This window comes from Equus asinus, chromosome 20 (assembly GCF_041296235.1).
Source record: "Equus asinus isolate D_3611 breed Donkey chromosome 20, EquAss-T2T_v2, whole genome shotgun sequence".
Lineage (NCBI taxonomy): Eukaryota > Metazoa > Chordata > Mammalia > Perissodactyla > Equidae > Equus > Equus asinus.
The window spans coordinates 37,916,047-37,940,664 of NC_091809.1; the positions used below are offsets into that span (position 1 = coordinate 37,916,047).

Consider the following 24,618-nt stretch of genomic DNA (forward strand, 5'->3'; position numbering starts at 1 on the left):
TCGGCTCTTGGGGCTTTGGCAGATGTATGTAAGATTATGACAAGGAAGACTTTTCTTCTTTTCACAGGTGAATTTCACAAACATCTGACAGGTATGACCATGGCTAGTCTAAAGTCCTGGGTAAAGAGGTCATCAGTGACATGTTTAGGAATAAGACCTCCCCTCTGTCTTCAGAGAGGGCTGTAATCCAGTCTTGCCATAAAATCCTAGGAGTTTTGTCTTTTCCCAGACCAATTTAGTCCATTTTTTGGAGTAAGAAGGCTAAAATTCCTTTCTTTGCTCTTTTTTCCTTATTACAGGATAAAACCATCAGGCTAGATAAGGGTTTCATTACTTGGCGTCCATAGATCAATTTTACAGGAACTCTGACCTTTTGAAATCATATACAAAATTGATTTATGTCTGTACAAGTTATGTTTCACAAGATTATCAAAGGAGTCAACCACCCGAGAAAGGTTAGGAGCCACTAGGCAATGGAAGTTCCTGTGGAGAAGCCCCCAGGCCTGGAGAACCTTCTCCAGACTGCATCCTTTAAGGATCTTTTTCTTTTTCTGGCAGAGCCTTCAAAAACGTGTTATAAATGTAAAAAATTTCATCTCGGGTTATGCTATGACATCATGAAGTCCTGCAGCCTGGGGTACCAACAGTCCTGTGCTATTGAGAACATTTACATACTTACAAGAAAAGGTAGTGTGGGATATAGAGGGACTGGCAAATAGCAACTTTCTTGCCCTAGAGACAGTGGTGTTCTTTTGCCCTCAGAGTGTGTGGGTGAGTGGGATGGGTAAGGATGAGGTGGTCCTGTGGACGAGACAGCAATGATGGACTTCCTTAAGACAATGTCTAGTGAAGGAAAGGTGGGTGGCTCTTATCAGTTAGGGAATAAAATCTCTGGGTCAGTGATTAGCAGACTCAGCCTTGTTGCTCATTTGGGCCTGGAGAAAGGTTGGTGGGGCTCTGAAGAGAGGTTGTTCCTAGGTATATGGTAGGAGGAAACAGTCATTACAGTTGTATTCCCTCTCTTTCCCCTCCTCAGGGCGGAGTATGTATTTTTATTCAAAGCTGTCATGTATGACCAAATGTGAGGACATCAACTTCTTGGCTTTTGAAAGGAGGACAGAGCTCATCTGTTGCAAACATAGTGACTATTGCAATCTCCCTGAGGGAGCCTAGTTCTGCATCTCTCCTGGGTTTTGTGTCATTCTTCAACTCACCACTCCCTTTGTCTCTTCCTCCAAATCTGTATTTTGCTCTCTTCCAACCAACGATAGGGAATGAGAAAGCCAGGTGGTAGCAAAAAGAGTAGTAGTTGTAAGAAGAAACAGTGGAGAGTAGCTGAGTCTTATTAATGATGGAGCACTGGACTGAATTTTTGCAAATCCCTGTTGCTCACATCTGGCAGGGGGTTTTGGTTTCCTTATGGTGGTGCTGCCGAGAATGGGGTTGGGTTTAGAATTGGTTACTTATTATCTCCCTTATGGAAATGCAAAGACTTGGGTCAAAATAATCCCAAGCTTGTACTGAGAATTCTGTGACCATACTTTGTCCTCTTCCATACCCACTCCTCTGGGTTGGGATTCTCTTTCAATTAGCCCTGACACCTCCTGGCACTCTCCTTTTTCACAAGGGTTACGGAGGTAAAAGGGGACTAACTCTAGCTTCCTAATTTGCTGGCAACATGAGCCACATCTTTCTCTGATAGAGCTCTTAGGTGGAATCCCTGGCCAGAAAAAACTGGGCAGGCATAGGGATGAGGCATCAAGGAAAATTTTAAGGGCATTTCGGTTTGTTGAAACTAAAATTTGAGAGGCAATTTGGTGTGGGTGGAATTGGCTTGATTTATCATGGCTGTGGCTGGCCAGATAGCCGGGTATCATGTGATTGAACTGGGAATGGAGACCATGTGCAAGGATGTTTAGTCAGTTTCTTCTCATAAGAATGAGAACAAAATGTTAATAATAAAGCAGGTGGCATGGTAATTGAAGATAAAAGAATGTGTAGAGATGCCATGAGGCAGGGTTCTAGTTACAAAGTGTCCTATATGAGATGAAGTTATGAGTAAACAGAAGGTCAGAGAGAACAGAAAGTGATAGTGGTGGGAAGAGAAGCATGTAGACACTGGGTAAAACAAATAGGCAGAGAGAAACTGAGTAAAATTGCTGGTAGAACAGCACACCTGAGCCAAGGTGGTGAAGCTTCCTTTGATACAGAATAACCTTGGCATTTCTCTCCTTGTGAGGCCTACTGCAGTTCCCGGTCCTGGGTTTCCATGAGCTTCTTCTCCCTTATTATGTCATATGAAATTCTTACAATAAACCAATCACCCCTCTACCTGCGTGGTTTGTTATACTCTTGTCCTTGTCTGTGTCTGAGAATATAATCCTTTCCGAGGAATCCTCAATTGGGATTTTACAGAGCCAGGATGAAGAAAGACATGACGACAACTTTTTCAATAAAGAAAAGCAGTTTGGAAAAGCCAATGTAACACAGATATTTTGAATTAAAGAAACGACATATTGTTATTTTTTTATGTTTAGTTGTCTATGGGCTCTCTTACCCATTGAATCATGGAAATGGGAGATGTCAATCTAGAAAAAAAAGAGATCATTGTTTTCCGTTGAATTTCAAAATAGACCTTAAAAATATTTGTGAGTCAATGTTTAGACAAACTTGGCTTTGTTGAACAGGAAGAAAGTTCTAATTGTAAAACCTTTCCTTGATGTTTCAAGAGGAAACATTGGCATTCTCAGCATCAGGACATTTAATTTTATTTTATGTAGTGGATGATTTTGATTTGATTTGGGGGGGCTGCCCGAATCCTCTTTGCTGATCAGTGCATCTGCCATTCAGCTGCGTTGAGTGTTGGCTTATAACAACTCACAGCTATTTACTTCTCTGGAGATTTGCCTTCTGACAAATGGGAGCTGCCTTGCCCAGAAGCTAAGCTCCCAGCTGGAGCACAGACCTCAGCCAATGAATGGCTGACTCCTTGCATTGAGGTGGGACTAAGTCTGTGATGCAATTTGTGCTCTAGAGGTTTTCCAAATAAGCCGATCTCCAGCTGAGAGCATATTCTTGTTAACATTCTGCCCCCCTTCCCTGACTACCCTTGTTCTCTTTATTCCTCCTTTAAATTTTAAGCTGAGAAGACCAAGTGTTTTTCACCATCACCGATCATGGAGCTCTAAACATGATGAGGTTTGGTTAGAAAATGAAGTTAAACAATTGGCACCTCTGAGGATGGTGTGTGTAGTGTGTAAACTAACTCCTCATGAATAAGGAGAATCTTTCTTATTAGGCTTGCCGACTGCCTAGGTAAAGTTGCTCTAATCTTAGAGAGTATTTTCCTTTGGTTTACTCCATCTTAGGATATTCTTCCTAGTTCCACTTTCCAACTTGAACAAATGAGCAGAATATGACCTAGGTGAAAATTTCTTTACCCACATGATAGCACACCAAGTACCAATTCTCCAGTATGCATGTGCTCCTCTTTCACATATTCACATAGTTGTACAAGAAATTGTTTCTTCACACATCTTTTTTTTTTTTTAAAGATTTTTTTTTTATTTTTTCCTTTTTCTCCCCAAAGCCCCCCGGTACATAGTTGTGTATTCTTCGTTGTGGGTTCCTCTAGTTGTGGCATGTGGGACGCTGCCTCAGCGTGGTCTGACGAGCAGTGCCATGTCCGCGCCCAGGATTCGAACCGACGAAACACTGGGCCGCCTGCAGCGGAGAGCGCGAACTTAACCACTCGGCCGCTGGGCCAGCCCCTCTTCACACATCTTTTTAAAGACAAGAAATTGGCTTCTAATCTAAGTGTTAATTTGGAGTTGACAAGTAAATAATTCATACAACCTTACACATTAAACCAAAGTAAATTTTGCATGTATTAAAGATTTAAATGTAATAAACAAACTAAAAACTTTAATTTTTTAATATTTTTGTGGCTCTTATTGTATGACCTGTTAGTGTGTGTTAGGCAAATGTTAAGTAATTTTTCTTTATGATCTTGTTTAATCTTCACAACTTCCTATGAAGTAGCTGTTATTGTAAGACAATTAATAGGTGAGAAATCTGAAGACCAGACTGGTCATGCAGATGCTAATTGGGTAACTTGACAAGTATAGACAAGTAGAATAACTTGACAAGTATCACACAGTTTGTCAGTTATTATTTCTGCACAAAAAAATTATTGTGGAGGCCAGCCCTGTGGCTTAGTGGTTAAGTTTGGCACACTCCACTTTGGCTGCCTGGGTTTGGTTTGGTGGCCATGTTGTGGTGGCAACCCACATACAAAATAGAAGAAGATTGCCATGGATGTTAGCTCAGGGCAAATCTTCCTCAGCAAAAAATAAAAATAAAAAATGTATTCACTAGTACCGTGGGTCAGGAATTCAGAAAGTAGACAGTGGGGATGGCTTGCTTCTGCTCCATGATGTCTGGGACCTCAAAGGCTGGAGTAATTTGAAAGCTGGAGACTGTAATCATTCAGAGGTGTCTTCATGCACGTGTCTTTGCAGTTGATGCTGGTATAAGTTGTGATGTCACCTAGAGTTGCTGGTCAGCACACCTACGTATGCACTCTCCATGTGATTTGGCCCCCTTTACAGCATGGAGGTCCCAGACTTCTTACACAGAAGCTTAGGGTTCTCAAGGCATGAATTCTAACAAGGCAGAATCACATTTGGGATGCACATTGTGCATCACATTTCACGGCCTAGCCTTAGAAGTCATGCATCATCACTTCTGCTATATTATATTGGTTGCAAGTGAGTCACACACTGGCCAGGTTCCACTATTTGATTGGAGAATAGCAAAGTTGTAGAAGAGCTTGTGGGATGGGAGCTGTTGTTGCAGCGTCTTTGGAAGATGCAATGTTACTAATCTCTGTTAGTTAATGGCAGAGCTGGAATTGGATACAATAACTATATAATCCCAAAGTTCTCTCTTATTCTAAGCTCACTATTAAGAATACTCATAAATATTTATATTATCTAGTGATAGAGGAAGTTTTTTAATCACGACATCAATCACAAAACAAGACAACATTGATAGATTTGACCACATACGGAAGGAAATGTTTGATAAATAAAAAAAAAAAAGATAAATGACTTAGTAGGAAAAATATTTGTTATAAGTATAGCAGATAAATGATCGGCTGCCTCAATATACTAAAAGCTCTTTCATATGAATTAGAACAAGATGAACCCTCTAATTAAAAAAATTTTTTAAAAAAGAACAGATAATTCAAAGAAGAAACAATGTCATCTGCAATGTCAGAAACGCAAATCAAGAAAACAAGGAACTATTTAAGTTTCAATTATTACACTGCTAAAGATGAAAAGGTTGTACATTGATGGTGAGAACATAAATCATTTTCTGGAAGCAAATGAAAAAATATCAAAATCTTTAAGAATTGGCATCTATTTCAATCCAAGTTTCTACCTCAAAAATTTAATTTGGCAAAAATCAACAAGTGGGACTACATCAAACTAAAAAGCTTCTGAACAGGAAAGGGAACCATCAACAAAATGAAAAGGCAACCTATTGAATGGGAGGAAATATTTTCAAATCATATATGTGATAAGGGGTTAATATCTAAAACATATAAAGAATTCATACAACTAATAGAAAAAGCCAAACAATTCAATTAAAAAATGCGCAGAGGTTCTGAATAGACATTTTTCTAAAGAAGATATACAGAAGGCCAACAGATATGTAAAAAGATGCTCAACACCACTATTTATCAGGGAAATGCAAATCAAAACCACAATGACAGATCACCTCACATCTGTTAGAGTGACTATTATCAAAAAGACAAGAAATATCAAGTGTTAGCAAGGATGTGGAGAAAAGGGAACACTTGTGCACTGTTGGTGGGAAGGTAAATTGGTGCATCCTCTTGGAAAACAGTATAAAGGTTCCTCAAAAAATTAAAAATAGAACTACCATATGATCCGGCAACTTCATTTCTAGTTATTTATCTGAAAAAAATTAAAACATGAACTGAAAAAGATATATACACCCCTATGCTCACTGCAGTATTATTTACAACAACCAAGATATGGAAACAACCTAAGTGTCCATTGGTGAATGAATGGATAAAGAAAATGTGGTGTGTGTGTGTGTGTGTGTGTGTATATATATATATATATATATATATATATATATATATATATAGTGGAATATTATTCAGCCATAAAAAAGAATGAAATCTTGCCACTCGTGAAAACATAGATGGCACTTAAGGGTATTATGCTAAGTGAAGCAAGCCACACAGAGAAAAACAAATACCATATGATCTCACTTATATATGGAAAATAACTACAACAAAAAAACAAGCTCACAGATACAGAGGACAGATTGGTGGTTGCCAGAGGTGGGGTGTAGGGGTGGGTGAAATGGGTGAAGGGAGTTGAAAGGTAAAAACTTCCAGTTATAAAAGAAATAAATCCTGGGGATCTGATATACAGCATGGTGACTACAGTTAATAATATTATATTGCGTATTTGAAAGCTGCTGAGAGAGTAATCTTGAAAGTTCTCATCACAAGAAAAAAATTTTGTAACTATGTATGGTGATGGATGTTTACTAGAATTATTGTGGTAATCATTTTGCAATATATACAAATACTCAGTCGTGATGTGTTGTACATCCAAAATGAATGTAATGTTGTATGTTTATTATATCTCAATAAAAAAATACCAAAAGAAAAAATTTAATTTTGGAGAAGGAATGAGACAAGGCAAAAAAAAGATACATGTGAGGAAACAAGCTTCACAGCAGGATTGGTAATAAAAGTTAAAAAGTAGAGACAATCAGGATTGCCTACATCAAATATGATACATCTGTATAATGAAATACCATGCATCCATTGAAGTAATACAAGGTCAATGCAAATTTATTGATTTGAAAACATGTTAAAATATGTTCAGTGGAAAAAAAATGTCTTAAAATAGTATGTATAGTTTGATAGCATTTTTATTTAAAGTCTATTATCTATCGATCTATCTACATACTTATCTCTCTCTCTCTTTCAAGCAATCAACTTTTTTATTCACCAAATTATACTAGTGAAAAATTCTAGATTTTTAATGTATTGCCTAGTTTTAAAAATGGGGTGATGCTGTTTTTTGGCATATGTTTCTTTTCCTTCCCTATAGAAATAAAGTTATGAAGCAAGTTTCAGAGAGTCAAGATGAAAAGACCTTGCGATAATCCAGGTGTTGGAATTAAGAGGAAAGGGATTTAAAAACAGCTATTATAGGGGCTAGCACAGTGGCATAGTGGTTAAGTTTTCTTGCATTCTGCTTCAGAGGCTTGGGGTTCACCAGTTCAGATCCTGGACACAGACCCATGTACCACTTATCAAGCCATGCTGTGGCAGTTGTCCCACACATAAAGTAGAGGAAGATGGGCATGGATGTTAGCTCAGGGCTAATCTCCCTCAAAAAAACCAAAACAATAGGGCTTAACACAAAGTAAGATCTGTTTAAGTTATATGATTTAGTCTAGAGTTCGGTTGCATTACGTGCAATTTGAGAAAAGAAAAAGATATGTAGAAAAGCTTAGAAGTGAGATGGCTAGAAAACAAAAATTTTATGATGAGAGATGTTCAAGAAAAACATAAAAAATATTTCAAAAAGGAATATCAGACTTTTGGCTTCTGGTTGACGTGGAGAGTTGTTAGAAAAAAACGTGTCCCACTGTAGTAACTGGAAAAATGGATAAAGTATTACAAAGTCAAATATCTCTAAGTGATATTGGAGATTTGTGGATTCAAACTAAAAAGAAACTCAATTCTGGAAAGAAACGAGCCCTTGCAAGGTGAGCAGAGACCAATAGGAAGTTTATTCCCTGGAGACACCTGACAAGCCTTCTCTTGGTGACTAGAGGAACAGGCTTGGCATAGACAGAGTGACAGTGTTTGAATAGGAAAAAACCAGCATATTTTTCATAGCCTCTTGGGCAGATACAGTGGTTTGGAATCTCTGGATCTCAAAATGTAGTTCTCGTTCTCCCTGCTCACAGACCATCCCCCAGTGAATATCTGCTAAGTGCATGACAGTGGATTGGCCCCTGGCACCTAGACTGGAAAGCATAGAGCAATGTCTGTAGTTGCAAGGTTCTTATGTTTTGAATTCCTGCTGGATGCTAGATGGAGGGGATATAACATGCAGAGGACGGATCTAGCCCCCAAGGCGTTTGAAGCCAACAGTGAACTGAAACCAACTAAAGCTCCAACATACTGTTGACACAGCTCAAATATTGATTGGATCTTGGAGATGAGCTCCTCCACTTGGCTGCTTGACAGAGGAATGAGGTAGACAACACTCTTTAGTATGCTGAAAATACGATAAAAATTTATGTGACAGTGAAGAAGTAAGAAAATGTGATACTTAATCTAGAGAATTTAAAATTTAAAAAGAAGTAAACCCATAGATGATCCAATTGTTGGAATTATCAGATGAAGAGTTTACTTAATTCTTGCAGATACATTAAATAAATGTGGTTAGCATAGAGGAATGCAATAGAAATTTTTAATGTTGATCTTACATCCTACAACCTTGCTAATCATATTTATTGGTTCTTATAGTTTTTTAGGGTTTTTTCCCCATAAAAAATATGTAACCTGTAATTTATCTCTTCCTTTCTAAATTGTTTTCCTTTTACATTTTTATTTTGCCTTGGTGCACTGCTTTGAATGTCTAGAGTGATGTTAAATGCAAGTGGCAAACATCTTTGCCTTTTTCCTGCTTTAAGGGGAAAAGCACTCAATCTTTCACAATTAAGTGTGGTGCTTGCTATATATTTTTTGTAGTTTTGTATTTTATAAATTTAAGAAATTTCCTTTTATTTGCCAGTTTGCTGAGAATTTTTATTGATTTTCTTTTTCCTCCATTCATTGAGATGATTGTGGCTTTTCTTCTTTAGTGTGTTGATATGGTGAGCTCTATTGGTTGATTTCGACTGTTGAAGCCTTGCATTCCCAGGATAAACCCCACTTGTCATGATATATTACCTTTGTCATATAATGTTAGGCTCAATATGCCAATATTTTGTTCAGGATTACATCTATTTTCAAGGAGGACATTGGTCTGTAACTTTGTTTTTTTTCTATTATTATTATGTCTCTATTTGGCTTTAGAACAGTGTAGAGGTGACCTCATGGGGTGCATTAGGAAGTATCCCTGCTCTATTTTCTGGGAGAGTGGAAGTGGAATAGTTTCTTCCTGAAGTGTTTGATAGATTTCATCAGTAAAGCCATGTGGGCATAGGTTTTCTTTGCTGGAATGTTTTAAACTGTGGATTCAATTTTTCTCATAGGTTTAGGACTATTCACATTGTACATTTCTTCTTGAGTGCATTTTGATTGTATCTTTTGAGAAATTTGTCCATTTCATTTAGACTTTCAAAATTATTGACATAAAAGCATTCATAGTATTCCTTTATTATCCTCTCAGTAGTTGTAAAATCCATAATGATATAACCTCTCATTACTGTTATTAATTATGTGGGTTTTCTCTCTTTTTAGAAATAGAAAAATCCATCTTAAAATTCATATGGAATCTCAAGGGATCCCAAATAGCCAAAACAATATTGAAAAAGAAGAGCAAAGCTGGAGGTCTCACACTTCCTGATTTCAAAACGTACTATAAACCTACAGTAATTGAAACAGTATGGTACTGGCATAAAGACAGAGATATAGACTAATGTAAGAGAATAGAGAGCACAGATATAAACTCTTGCATATATTGTCAAATGATTTTTGAGAAAAGGGTGCCAAGACAATTTAATGGGGGAAAGAATAGCACTTTCAATAAATGGTGCTGGGAAAGTTAACTGGATTTATTGTGGTGATCATTTGGCAACATATAGAAATATCGGATCACTGTGTTGTACATCTGAAACTAACAATGTCATATGTCAATTATACATTAATTAAAAAGAAATAAAAAGTTAGAAAAAAGAAAAAAAGGTGCTGGGAAAACTGGATATCCACATACAACAGTGTGAAGTTGGACCCCTACCTTACATCATATACAAAAATTAACTCAATATGGACCGAAGACCTAAACATAAGACATAAAACTGTAAAACTCTTAGAAGAGAACAGGGTAAAACCTTTATGACGTTGGATTTGGCAACGATTTCTTGGCTATGACATCAAAAGTATAGGCAACAAAAGAAAAAATAGATAAAGTGGATTACATCAAAATTAAAAACTTCTCTGCATCAGAAGACAGAATCAACAAAGTGAAAAGGCAACTCATGGAATGGGAAACCATATCTCTGATAAGAGGTAATATTCAGAATATATAAAGAACTCTTAGAACACAGCAACAAGAAAAAACTACTGATTGATTTAAAAATGGACAAAAAGACTTGAATTGATATTTCTCCAAAGAAGATATACAAATGGCCAGTAACCACATGGGAAGATGCTCAACATCACTAATCATTAGGGAAATGCAAATAAAAACCACAATAAGATACCACTTCATACCTGTTAGGATGGTTACTATCATCAAAACAGAAAATGACAAGTGTTGGTGAGGACGCAGAGAAATTGGAACCCTAGTGCACTCTTGGTAGGAATATAAAATGGTGTAGCCATTGTGGAAAACAGTATGACAATTCCTCAAAAAATTAAACATAGACTACCGTATGATCGAACAATTATACTTCTGGCTATATGCCCAAAACAATTGAAAGCGGCAACTTGCATAGATATTTGTACACTCATGTTCATTGCACCATGAATTGCAATGGCCAAAAGGTGGAAGTAACATAAGTGTTCACAAATGGATGAATGGATAAACAAAATGTGGTATGTACACAAGATGGAATATTATTTGGCATTAAAAATGAGGGAAATTCTGGCACATCCTATAATATGGATGAAACCTGAGGGCATAAACTTAAGTGAAATAAGTAGTCACAAAAGGACAAATACTGGATGATTGCACTTGTATGAGGTGTCTAATATAGCCAAACTCACAGAAACTGGAAGTAGAATGGTGGTTGCCAGGAGATGGGAAGTATTGTTTGGTGGGTACAGAGTATCAGTTTTGTAAGATGAAAAGGGTTCTAGAGATGGATGGCGGTGATGGTTGTACAACAGTATGAATGTACTTAATGCCACTGAACTGTATTTTTAGAAGTGGTTAAAATGGTAAATTCCATGTTATATATATTTTACCACAGTAACAACAGCAACACGATGACAATAGTAGCTCAAGAAGCAGAGGGTAGTAAAAGGAGTCAAATTCTTTGAAGATTCTTGTGTTACTAACAAGGTGGTAAGTGTACTAACTTAAGGTAGACTGTAGAAAGTCAAATATGCATAACTACTAAAAGAATTATTAAGAATGTATGGCTAAAAAGCTGATAGAGAAGATAAAATGAAATAAATACTAGATTAACACAGAAGATTCCAAGAAAGACAAGAACGAGAAAATATTATATGGTTACATAAAGTATGCAATATTTTCTGTCATAAAGCAGGTTTTGATAAATAAGTACATTGAGAACATTCACAAATTATCAATCTTACTCTCCTTTCCAGGGGGAGAAGTGTGTGAAAATATATATTCTTGCTATATTTCTTTTTTACCAAAAGATTCTTTTAAGTACCCAGGCTTCAAAGATTGTGGTAATCTTCCATGAAACTGGCTATCTTAATTAATAATTTGTTACCGCAGAAATAACACTTAGACATGACTGTTTTTCGAAAGTTATACATTGTTTTAAGTTTCTTTGTGAAGGAGCTTGAAGAACTTTGGCACTTCTTTCTTTTTCCTTTAAGCTTTTTTTCTTCTTTCTTATTGGAAATACTTAAACGATTGCAGTCTTTGGTAGTCATTAACTCAATACTTAACGTTTTTCCTTATTTGTCGAATTTGTCCTTGGTAAATCTTTTTATTCTATGGTCATATTTTCTAATTCTTTTTTCTCCCTGTATTCTGAGAGAGTTCTTCATTCTGATCTTCCAACTGACTAATTCCTGCTCATCTTTTTTCTCCCATTGTAATATTTCACCTATTGTTTTTAATTTGCTCTGTTATATTTTATACCAAATATTCCAACCTGCGTCTTTTTTATAATTTTTGTTTCAACTTGCTTGTTTAATAATCTCTTTAAATATATTTTCATTCTTGTTTTAAATTCCATGATGATAGGGATCATGACTACCGTATCCTAGGGCCTAGTAGTGCCTGAAACATGGAATGTTTTAAATAAATGTTTGTTGAGGAAATTAAGAAAGGATTTGGAGGGGAGGGAAAGAAGAAAACACAATATAGGTATAGAAGAAATGCAACTTTATGATATTTTTATAATGTCAATTAATCATCACTTCCAGGCCTCATCCTACCAGATTGTTAGCAATCAGTCTCAATTCCTGTGAGCATACTCATTCCAACCCCTATTTTTTCCTGATGTGCTAGACATATACATAGCAAAAGTCCTGAGTGTGTGTGAGGTGGAGGGTGGGGAGAGGCAGCTGGTCATGGGAACAGCTCTCCACAGAGATGCCATTGAGATGTCTAGTGGCTAAGACCCACATGGCTTCCTCAGATCCCATTGATCTCAGCTTCTTCCATGCCAGGATTCAGCCATGGGAATACTGTGTGGCTACTTCCGGTCTCATCTTGCAAGCATCTTACAGCTCTTTCCTATCCAGTGGTTGATGTCTTCCTGTGAGTTTGCCAGGAAGCAGAGTGCAAGCACTATCTCTAGAACGGATACCTCCTCTTCTTTTTCTCCAACTCTCAACCCCAAGACGGACTTGTTCTAGAAAGCAGATCTTTCTCTCCTCACGGTTCTGGTGCAAATTCCTTGCTACATTCTGCCCTTCTCCTCACTCTGGGGATAGCATTCATAAACAAAATTCAAGAAGACCCAAGCCATCTCTTTTTACTTCGCCATATCCCTTCCCATAAGACCAGTGTCATATGCTTTAATTGGAGGACAACAGAGAGAGAAAAAAACATTAAAAAATATGAAAATATCTTGCTGCAGAAGAAAGGGAAGATACAGGGAAAACAATCTATTCTCTTCTTCCTTTTGTGAAGCAACTTAGGTGTACAGTGAAAGCACTAGGTTTTGTAACAACCTACAGGTTTTGATCTTGCTTTCAAGGTATTTCCCCCCATGGGGGCCAAGATAGAGAATCTAGAAGAGGCAGAGACTTTTTTCTTATACATGCAGAAAGCAGAGCCATGTGTTTGCAATCTGAAATGTGTTCTTTTAGGAAATCATTGTGAAGAGGCCAAGGCAACAATGTCACCCAGAGACTGGAACCACAGAAGGACCAGCAACTTTTAGAGGTGTTCATTGCAAAAGTCGTGGCTCCTACAGCACCTGAAGTTCACCAAATAGACACTCCATTTTATGTTGTCTACACTGGCACAGTTCTTTAGGCAGCCCATGAAGGTTAACCAGGGAGTACCGTCACCTGCAGAAGAGGGGAGAGACAGATCAGCAAAGGGGCTTCTGCAAAGAAATTTTTTCCAGCCCACACCAGCATATAAAAACAACCTTGTGTAATTCAAGGCTGTCATTCAAATGTGAAGAATTGGAAGATGCTGCAAGTTGGGGGCTGCCCAAAAGAAAACCAATGGCAGAGTAGTTAAAAATTATTGGGGGTGGGAAGGTAATGGCAGCAGCAATTCAGGGATTGCCAAAGCTGGATGATTCAGTTGAGAATCTTAACACTGGTTTAAGTAAGGGTTATAAATGCTGAGAGATTGCTTAACAAAAAGAGTGAGAATTTGAGAAATCATGATGTTTAGTCTTACCCATTAAGTGCCATTTAGCCAGTATTTATTGCTGGCACTGGCCCCTCTATTTCCACAGTTTAAAACCACCCACAGAAATTCCAGGCAGAGATAAAGTCAAGGAGCTGACCTCCCCACTCCAACAAACAGTTGTTCTCCACTGGCCATATGGTACCTCTCCTCTTACCCCAATTTAGTCTCTTCTGTTTTTTTCAGGCTTCTCAAAATGCTGATTCCAGAGCTATACACATGATCCCTTAGTGACCACCTCCATCCATTTTTCATCATGGCATATGATGGGGAATAGAGATATCTCGCATCCCAGGGCTGAGACTGATGGTAGTAAAGTAAGCTTCCCTCCTTTTTACTATGATTGATGTGCCTCCGTCTGCTTCCTCTGCCCCACCTTCCTTCCACAAACCAACAACTTACGTTTGAAAATCCTCCCAGTTGTGCAAGACTCTTCAGCGAATGCAGTACATATTCCTCTGCCTCTGGAACACTTCTCTCCTGGAAACTGGAGGTGGCACATCCTACACTGAACAATTTCTATAGTTTGGGCCAGAGAGGAGAGAAATAGAAGTGAGAGCAAATCTCACACTGCCATGAAAGGATGCATCTCCCCTTTCCTATTTGAAGTCTGCTTTGAGCCTGGAGGGCTTTGCCAAAGACCCGTTAAGGGTGGGCCTCTGCCTCTATCAACATAGACTAAGCCAAGAGAGACTGGAGTTTGAGGTCTCAGGAATTTTACCCTGAAAAATGGGAGGGGAAAGAAATATGGAGGAATAAGGAAAAGAGAAACAAAATCAAGACTGAAGTAATCAGATCAAGTCCTCTTCATACTCACCAAGATAACGATCTTCATTAATAAATATTTCATGGACTGTACTGGCAAAGAGAAAAAAAAAAACAAATCTGCAACTTTGTCTGATATTTGCCCCTGCATGGGACCCTTGTAATCCTTGTAATGCTTGGGGCCCATCTTGCACTTTTAACCTAGAACCACCCTAGGCCCTTTCTGTCCCTCTGAAGCCTAGTCATCCTTCTCAAGGAATCTCTGCACCTCTTCCCTCCTTTCAACAATCTTCACCTCCACAGGGCCTCTCAGACTCCCATACTCATCCCTATAGCGTGTAGCACTGACCAGAAGGAGAAAGATAAGTGTACATTTTTCTTGCCTCTCTCCCTTCTTCTTTTTTCGTTTTCTTTTATTTTTGGTAAGAAAGATTGGCCCTGAGCTAGCATCTGTTGCCAGTCTTCCTCTGATTGGTTATTGGTTAAGAGCACATGGACTTAACCACTATGCCACCAAGCTGGCCTCCCCTTTCTTTTTGATTGATCCTATAGGTCTTTCTTACCTATGTGTTCCTGGAAGCTGACAATGGGGAGGAGCATCTGAAATTCATGAAGCTGCTGCTTTGAATTTGGCTAGATAGTGCCCATAAGGTCAACATTCTACTTCCTCCTTTCCCTTTTTCTTGCCCTTTATTACACTCACCCTTTGCCTTGACAACTACTGCTCATGGTATTTTGTCAAACTTAAAGTCAGCTCCCATCCTGGCCCCATCCTGCTGGAACAGGTTGCTGTGTGCTGAAATTCAAGGTCTATCATTGGATTCCTCTCAGCCCCCACTGCCTACCCTACCACACTCATCCGCCCCTCCTCCAGCCTTCCTCTCACACCAGTGATCCATTTCTACTCACCTACATGTTCACTGTCTGAAAATGATCCAGATGGGACTGTTGGAAAGAAAGATACACTCTGTGAAGACTTCATTTTACAAACCCCACCTCACAGCTTCTATGAAAATCCTCTAAATTCCTTTATAATCCACCTATTTCCTCCAATAAGAGGAGGACTAAGGCTTTGGTGAAGGTCCCGGGGACATGATGCATTGTGGGTGAAAATCATGGCATTAGAATCACAGTTTCTGTTACTATATGACTCCTGTAAGAGAAGTGCTGTCATAGAAACCCTGACCCGTTCCAGGATCCTGGACACACCTCACCGTCAGCCTTAGGGACGCACCTCTAAAGCAGCAGAGCAGAATGGGGAGTCCCAGCAGGAGGGACTTGTCCATTTCGGAGGGAGAAAGGAGCAGGTTAGAGCAGGAAGCTGTAAGATGACTATTTATACATCTGCCAGGTTGGGCTTCCTCAGGAAGGCTAGGGGTGGAGACACTGTGGAAGTCCTTCAAAGGTGTATCCTATGCCCAGGAAAACCAGTCCCTCTGTAATTACTCTTTTTGGCAAATTGAGAAGAAGAGGGACTTGCTAGGTAAGTCCTGAATCTGATTTATTTCAGACCTACCGCTCAGGATTTTCGATGCCGTTTCCACGACTTTTTCATTATACCACACCATGGGAGAATACAAGGACAAATCAGGGCTGGGTGGGTAAGATTCAGAGTCACATACACCGAGGTGCTTGTTAAAGCTGAAAGAGTATACGCATGCAAATAATTGGAAAGCAGAAAGGCCAAAAGAAGGCTGAGCACAGAGCCTTAAAAAGGCATACTATAGGGAATGGGGAAAAGAGGTGGCAAGGTTAGACTCAGAGGCATTGACAAAGGATTATTATGAGGGGAGTAGTTTCCTCTGTCAATCATCCTGGAATGAAGCAAACCCTGGGGTAGAAGGTGAGAGCTAAGGAAGAAACTGCTCCCATTCTTAGAGTATCCCCTGCGGTTGAGACTTAACAACCTTCTGTTAGGAGAGAGAGGTTTGGGGCTACTTCTCCTGGAGGGAGGTAAGCTGGTCCTTCCCACTTGGTGTCAGCCGAGGTATCAGGGGTGTTTTGCCTCAACTCTGAGAGTGACTAGGTGTTCAGTTAGGCAGATGGCTGAATGTAAAATTCCCATGAGGAATTGAGCCTGTGGATTCTAAGAACAGTCATATCTAGTGTCTCATTCTAAGTTTTCTGTTAGTTTCCTTCAGTTATCGCTATACTTTCCACAAATTGCAATCGAGGTTGCAGCTTAGTCTCTGCTGTCACTGCAAGGAATTGAGGGGAAGTTCTGTGCCCATGCTTAGGGCAAAGCGATATAGGGAGAGAAACAGCAACTAGAACGAAGCAGATTGCAATAGAGCACAATATAGGTCTACAGAAAGTGGGGTAGTGGTCCAAGCTGGATGTTGGCTGAAGAGGTAGAGACAACAAGAGAGATGTACAGAGGAGATTTTCTCCAGGATTTTTTGGAGGTTATTATTACACAGCAAAAGAGCAAACCGGCATTTCCATACAGGGAGGAAGGAGGAAGTAGATACAACTAGTTAACTGCTTGTACGCTGGTGAAGCTTTGAAATAACACCATTAAATATTCATGTATTACTTACACACACGTGCGCGCACACATCTGTTCACACACAAATGACGTCTCTGATTTTGTGTTCTGCATACTCACTAGCAGATTTCTCCCTCTCCCTCTTCTCATTGCTCTGAAGTTTAGCATCTTCTCTTGCATCTTTGCATTCCTTTCTCCGACCTTTTGAGATCTCCCCTCTTTTCCTTCTAGGAGTTCCATATTTAAATCTTTAGCTAATGGCAGGCCCAAGAAAGGAGGGAAGGTTTCCTTCCTCTGTCCCGTCAGAAACTGTCTCCTCACCTAATTATACTCCTATGATATTATTATGCCACTTCTCCTAAAGCAGACTTCTCCGCCTCCCCACTTTACTGATCCACCTAGATTTCTTGCTTATATTTTAACCCTATTTTAATGACATACTTTTCTTCTAAAATCTCCTCAAACTCATACTCCCAGCCTTAGTATTCCATAATACCTGATTTTCTTTTTTTTTTTTTTTTAAAGATTTTATTTTTTCCTTTTTCTCCCCAAAGCCCCCCGGTACATAGTTGTGTATTCTTCGTTGTGGGTTCTTCTAGTTGTGGCACGTGGGACGCTGCCTCAGCGTGGTCTGATGAGCAGCGCCATGTCCGCGCCCAGGATTCGAACCAGCGAAGCACTGGGCCGCCTGCAGCGGAGCGCGCGAACTCAACCACTCGGCCACGGGGCCAGCCCCCCTGATTTTCTTACTGGGTCCCATTCTGTTCGTTTCCTCAGTGTCTCTAATCCTTTTTCTTATCCTCTTAGGACACCTCGAAATAATTCTTTACGTCATCAATTTCAGACTTATGAAACAAAAGTATTCAGGAATGGGGTCCGGCCTGGTGGAGTAGTGGTTAAGTTCACGTGCTCCACTTTGGCGGCCCGGGGTTTACCGATTTGGATCCTGGGTGCAGACTTTTGCACCACTTATCAAGCCATACTGTGGCAGGTGTCCCACATATAAAGTAGAGGAAAATGGGCATGGATGTTAGCTCAGGGCTAGTCTTCCTCAGCAAAGAGTGGCAAATGTTAGCTCAGGGCTAATCTTCCTCAAAAAAATTAAAGTATTCAGAAATAAACTCCTTTTGCTTATTTCTCTGAACCTTATTTAAGTCTGTATGGCCCCTTTATTCATGAGGCCCCCGCCCCATCACAGAGTTCTGGAGTTACAGTTAGTCCAGAAGAGTAGCCCCGGGTTTTACCGCAACTCTGAGAGTGACTAGGTAGGTACTGAATTCTGTCATAGTATGTATGATTAGAAGAGATTTTGATTATGGGCTAGGATTTTTGGTTTGCATCTCTGACGCTATCAAGCAAAACAATAAAAATGATGTTTCTTGAATGGAAATTTGCTTTCCAAACAGTTATCATTATTTTCAAAAGAAACAGATCTACTCTTCATAGGGAATACAGCAAAATATCCTGACATTCATTGGTAATCGAGATATTTTCACATAATGACCACTTTGAATGGTTAATGGAGCTGGTGGTGAGTACTAGGATTTGAAGAAAGAGATGTCAGCTTAGGCAGATCCCACATATGATGAGGAGGGTCAACAAGATGAGGAACCACAGAGACTGTTCGACTGCAGCATCCATGGCCTTAGGCTCCTGGTGTTTTCCCAGTACCCATAGGACTTATACCAGTGACCAAGCAAGGAAAGAACAGTTTCTTCTAGATCAGGGTTTGAAAGAATGGTCAGATCAGAACAGCCTGCCTCTTTTCTCTCAGGCAAGTGAACAGCACAGCTCTGAGTGACCAGGACTGGACGAAACCAGAGAGGTTCTACCCTCTTGAGGGATGTGAAAACAGGAAATTTTCAGACAATATGTGCAGATCCAAGAAAGAATATAAAAGAAGTATCTCTGGGGAGCTTTTATATGTGTATTCTTGTCCACTATGAGACTTGCCATCCCCGATGATTTTCTGGGAATCTCAGAATTGTTCAATATGTTCACAATTTCCTGGATAGTTTTTTCCTATGATGCTGGGGGTTGGAGAAGATAACATGGACATTGAAGTGACCAAGGAGGTAGGTCTAGGAGTCAAGGGTGAAAAGGTAGCTAATAATCTATCCATTGTTCCTATTATAGCTTACAGCTCAGATAAAATTTCCCGTACTTTCAATATCCTGTATCAACACACCTAGCTATCACCAGGGGAACTCTTTCTAAGGGTGACCTCAGCTAAAGAGAAACTAGGGACTTCTCTTCTGCTTTCCACAGTAAATTCACCAGCACATGAAGGCCACGCTCAGAGACCTATTTGCAAACTGCCGGCACTCCCAAGGTGGCAGCTAGCCCTCTGTACTGCTGAGTTTACTGCATACTTTTTAAACGCATCTCTTCAGATCATGAGATAATCTCTCTGTGTTCACACAGACTGTTCCTGACCAGTTTAATGAAGCAGATCCCCCTTGTTATTCCCTTTGTGTGTGCGTGTGTCTAGATGTGGGGTTTTTATATTGGTGAAAAATAATACACATATCAAAGAGTATAAAACACAAATGCATATCTTAAATTATTTTAAAGTAGACTATGTAGCTATGAACCAGGTCAGGAAATTAAATATTCTCAAAGCCAAGAAAAACGCCCCACCCAAAGTGCTCCTTTCTAACTACATTTTCCTTTTTCCTCATCTAGTGGGAAACATTATCGTTTCTCATATAGCATTTAACCATTGTTTTGTTTTATAGTTTTACCAGACTATATTTTTGCCTGTTTTAAAATATCAATATAAACAGAATCAAACAGTATACCTTCTGGAATTATTCACGTCTTTGCAGGAAAAAAAGTTTTACTTTTTTTCTGTATAGTATTCCATTATATGACTATTAGAACTGAGAACTTTCCAGTACCAATAGAAAACATCAACTCTGAGACTCAAGAAGCCCAAAAAATCCTAAGCAAGAGAAATTTTAAAACACAGCATTATAGTGAAATTTTAGAAAGTCAAAGAAAATAGTAAAATGTTCAAAGCAACCAGAAGACTAAAAGCATAATACATCCAAAAGAGCATTGGACTGGCAGCTGGACTCTCAATAAGAACAATGGAAGGTAGAAATTAGTAGGATGATATCTTCAGTATGCTGAAAGAAGGTAACTGCCAGGAGAGAATTCTATAGCCAGAGAAAAATTTTTCAGGAATAAAGTGAAATAAAGACGTGATTAGACAATAGTAATGCCATCAACAAACTTGCACTTATAGAAACTATGTACTATTAATGAATATTTGTTAAATTGAATCGATATGTTAGTTTGAACAAGTCAAGGCTGGAGGACAAATGCATACATCTGCGGATTCCTGTAGAGAAGAAAGAAGAGCTTTCTGATGCTGCCATCTGCTTCCACGGGTCCATAGAGCCCTACCAATTAAGATCTCCTTAATGCTTCAGCTCAGCCTCCAGCAATACCAAACCCCATAATCCTCCTCCTTTATGGGGTCAATCTTCTTGAATGCTCGGGGATGGGTCCAGTTATTCTTATGAAACCCAGAGAGAAACAGATATGTTATCTTTGGGCCAGCAGTACCCTTGGTACTCAAGAGGTTCATGAAAACAGCATCACCCAGAGACATCAAGGATGATGTACAAATTCAGTGTCAAATTCTACAAATTAAAACGAAGACTGAAAGGCGCCAATATAATTGAGCACAAAGAGGTCATTCATGTCCACAGTGAGAAGAATAAAGGAGAAAAGGACCATCAAGATGAAAGGGAACAAAGAGTGAAATGTCTAGCAAAAAAAGGCAAGAAAATGAATTATTAAATAGTGTTAAATATATGACGTATCTAGGAATAAATTTAATACAGGTTGTATAACCTCTGTAAGGAGAAAAATGTCATAATTAAGAAAAGCTAACTAAGATCCAAAAATAAATGGAGAAATAGACCATAATTATTGGCTGGAAGACTCAATAATGTAAATACATTAATTTTCCCCAGATCTATAGATTCAAAGAAATCTTAAAAAAAAATTTCAGACTATTAAAAGACTTTTATTTTGATAAACTTTATTTTGACATAATTTAAGAATCACAGGAAGTTTCAAAAAATAGTACAGATATTTTCTATGTATTTTTTATCCAGCTTTCCCAATGGAAACGTTATAACTAACCATAGCTCATTTTCTAAACCAGGAAATAGGTATTGGTACAATTTTTTTAACTAGACTATGTACCTTAATTGAGTTTTATCAGCTTTTGTATGTACTCATTTTTTTGGTGTACGTTATTACTAAAATTTAACATACACGTAGATTTGTGTAACAATCACCAAAATCAGGAGGTGCAACTCTTCCATCATCATAAAGCAGCTCCCTCATAGCACGCCTTTATAGTCAGACTCTCCCTCTAACCCTAGAGCCTGATAACCACTGACTTACTCTCCATCACTATAATTTTATCATTCAGAGAATGTTATGTAAATGGAATCATACTCATGTAATCCTTTGGGATTGGATTTTTTCACTTAGCATAACACCTTCAAGAGCCATCTAACTGTTGCGTGTACGAAAAGGTCATTCTTTTTATTGCTGAATAGTATTTTGTTGTATGGATGTACCACAGTTTGTTTATCCATTTGCCCATTGAAGAATATCTGGGTTCTTTCTAGTTTGGGGCTATTTCAAATAAAGCTGCTATGAACATTCTTTTTCAGACTTTTGTGTGAACATATATTTTCCTTCCTCTAGGATAAAAACATTATACTGAGTGAAAAAAAAAAAAAACTAGACACAAAGCATCTGATTCTCTTTAAACAAAACACTTTAGCAGTCAAAATTTATCTCTAGTGACAGAAAGCAGAGCCGATTTTAAATGAGGTAGAATGTGGGATGTTGGTGTTGACTGCAAAGGGGCATGAGGATGCTTTTTGTGGTAACGGAAATGTCCTATATCTTGATTTTGCTGGTAGTTATAGAGTTGTGCACATATGTCAAAACTTATTGAAATCTCTACATTAAATAGGTTCATTTTAACATATGCAATTTATACTCTAGTAAAATTGTTTAGAAAAATATCTTGTGCATGAGTCTCAATATATTTTTCCTTGCATTGTTTATATCTATTTTGTGAACATTTCCATATGCATTTTATATTTCTCAAGAAAAAAATAAAGAAAAAGAGAAAGGATGAGTTGGGATGCTAGTGGCTGGAATTGCAGGGCCATGACGCTGCTTGCAGGTCCTGAAGTCTCACTAATAAGAAATTCCAAGCTATAAGAAGGGTAGACCTTTTTCTTCATTGTGATCATGGAAGCTCAGAGAAGATTTTAAGCTTTGGAGAAAAGGAATAGGATCACTTGGGTCCAAACTTCCATCCTATTGAAGCTTTGATTAGCATCCCATCCTCAAGGTGGAGGGATTAAAATCAGACAGTAGTGACAATAACAAATAGCCATGGAGAATCAGAATGTCTCTGAGTACGCAAGTGCTCAGATAATGCCTCTCTTATCAGGATGTGGAAGAACAAAGACTCATACCACTAATTCATTCTGCCTCCTCCTGCTTGCACTGAGTCTAAAGATCAGATGGAGGTGAAAGTTAGGTTCTTCTTAAGGCTTTCCTGCTCTGGACCTGTGTTGTTGTGGTTTTCTAGATTCCCCACGATGGGGGAGAGATTTTTAAAGATCTTATTCCCCAAAGTAACTGCTCCCAATATTTTACTCCCAGGCTTTTGGCATGTCTATTGCTTGCCTTCACTCTAATCCTTTGTCCTACGTAGCAGCAGCTCCTTTATTTACCTTTCAATGTTTTCCAGGAAAAGCCCTCCACTTCACTGCTTTTTTGCCCCGAGAGAGTTCCAAGTTAGGGGGAAACAAAAGCAAGCATAGAAAGGTCAAAACAAACACAATTCTTTGAGAAGAAAGTCCACTTTGCTCCCTCTAGAACCAGGTACCCACATGGGGAAAGTAGGCTGCCATCTTTAAGACTGCCACCATACTGGGGAGCAAGCTGGGACAAAAGCTAAGATAAAATTCCACAGAACATTCCTTCCGTGTTTAAGCTGCCTTATTCTGATTCATCATTTTCTTGGTTGTTGTAAACCTTAGACAAAGTTGATTCTGATGACTTTTGCTCTTTCTGTCAGTGTTTCTGTGAAGGGACTATCCTTTGGCGCTCCCTCGTCTGCCATTTCCACTGATGTCACCTCCACGCCTCCTCAAAAGGTATATTTTAAAACAATTAAATAGCCGATATGCACTAAATTAGCTTCACAATTCTTCTTGACAGATACTATTACTTTCTCTTTCTGGTGAAAAAACTGAGGATAGAGAGGCTAAAGGACAAACACAGGGTCACACAATGAGCAAGCAGAGAATCCAGTTTTGTCTAACCATGATGCTACAATGGTTAACTGTGGGAAGAAGGTAGCTGATTTCCAAAGACTAGGGATTGTTAAGAACTTGATAAGATTTTTAAGACTCTTGTAATATTCCTGTGTTTGAAGTGACTAGCAGTAAAATTCCTGAAACTGAAAAATGTATGTAAGGAGAAGGAGCCTAGTGGCGTGTTGCATGGACAGGCATAAATGGAGAAAATTTCCAAAAGATGCAGTGGATAGTGGAAGTATGGGGAGGAAAGAAAGACAGTTAAGTCCCTGGGTCATTGTGGGGAAGCCTGGGGGTTTCTGGAAAGCTCCCAGGGTTGGGGAGTACTCCCTCCTGGTTGCTCCCTGTGCAGACGGCCCCACTCAACTAGCACCATAGGTTTCTACCATGGAGAACCTTCCTCAGTTCCCTGCAGAAGCCCCATTCTCTCTTGTACATGCTTTTTTCTACTCTCTTGCTTGATGGGAAAACTCCTACTCAACTTCAGGTCTTGATGTAAACGTTCCTTCTTCCAGGACTCCTCCTCTGACTCCTAGTGTCTCCTGTGTGTTCCCACAGCACAACTGAGAGCCATGGTATGAATATAGTCAGCCTTATATATAGTCAGACTCCTCTTCCTCTCTCATTCCACATTAAACCAGTGACAGAATCCAGTCTGTTCTGTCTTCATAATATCACTTCTATCATTCCCTTCTCCATTCTTGCTGTTGCTGCTTTTGTTATGGCTTTCATGTTGCTCACCCAGAGTCTATTCTTTTCTCAATATATAAGCATTTGTTGAATTAAATCCATTACAATGGAGTCTTAGGAGCCTTAGGTTGGAGAAGAAAGCTTTGTCTCTGCCCCTTTGAATACAGGAAGAGTGTTATTATAGAGCTGGGAGGCTGAAATTGCTTAGAGAAACGAAGGAAGAAGGATCTAGGAACTGGATAGAGAGATTGTTTTAAGCACTCCAACCTGGGAGAAGGCTCAGAGAAAGGAATAAAGTGATGAAACTGCAGAAGGAGGTGCTGTATAATTAAAGGCAAGAAGAGGAGGCCCTGAGAGAAATGTATCCCCTGGTCATGACCTACATTGCCAGGAGAAGTCAGAGTGGACCCCTGCTCTCAAGGAGGGGCAATAATGCAGGGGGGCTTCCTGGGAGTTATGTGGAGCTCCAGACAGGGTGGGAGTGGGTTGTGGA

General features: G+C 39.1%; 2 protein-coding genes across 2 annotated transcripts; one reads left to right on the top strand and one right to left on the bottom strand.

Moving 5' to 3' along the window:
- The first annotated feature begins 473 nt into the window (after positions 1-473).
- Positions 474-1,173, top strand: PATE2 (prostate and testis expressed 2). The gene is made up of 2 exons (XM_014848655.3): positions 474-687; positions 1,037-1,173. The coding sequence occupies exons 1-2, from the start codon at positions 474-476 to the stop codon at positions 1,171-1,173; spliced, it is 351 nt and encodes a 116-aa protein (XP_014704141.3).
- Positions 1,174-13,325: 12,152 nt separating this feature from the next.
- PATE1 (prostate and testis expressed 1) lies at positions 13,326-15,862 on the bottom strand. Its single transcript, XM_070491486.1, is given in 3 exon segments — positions 13,326-13,459; positions 14,214-14,381; positions 15,784-15,862. Coding segments are annotated over 3 exon segments (381 nt in total).
- Positions 15,863-24,618: the final 8,756 nt, after the last annotated feature.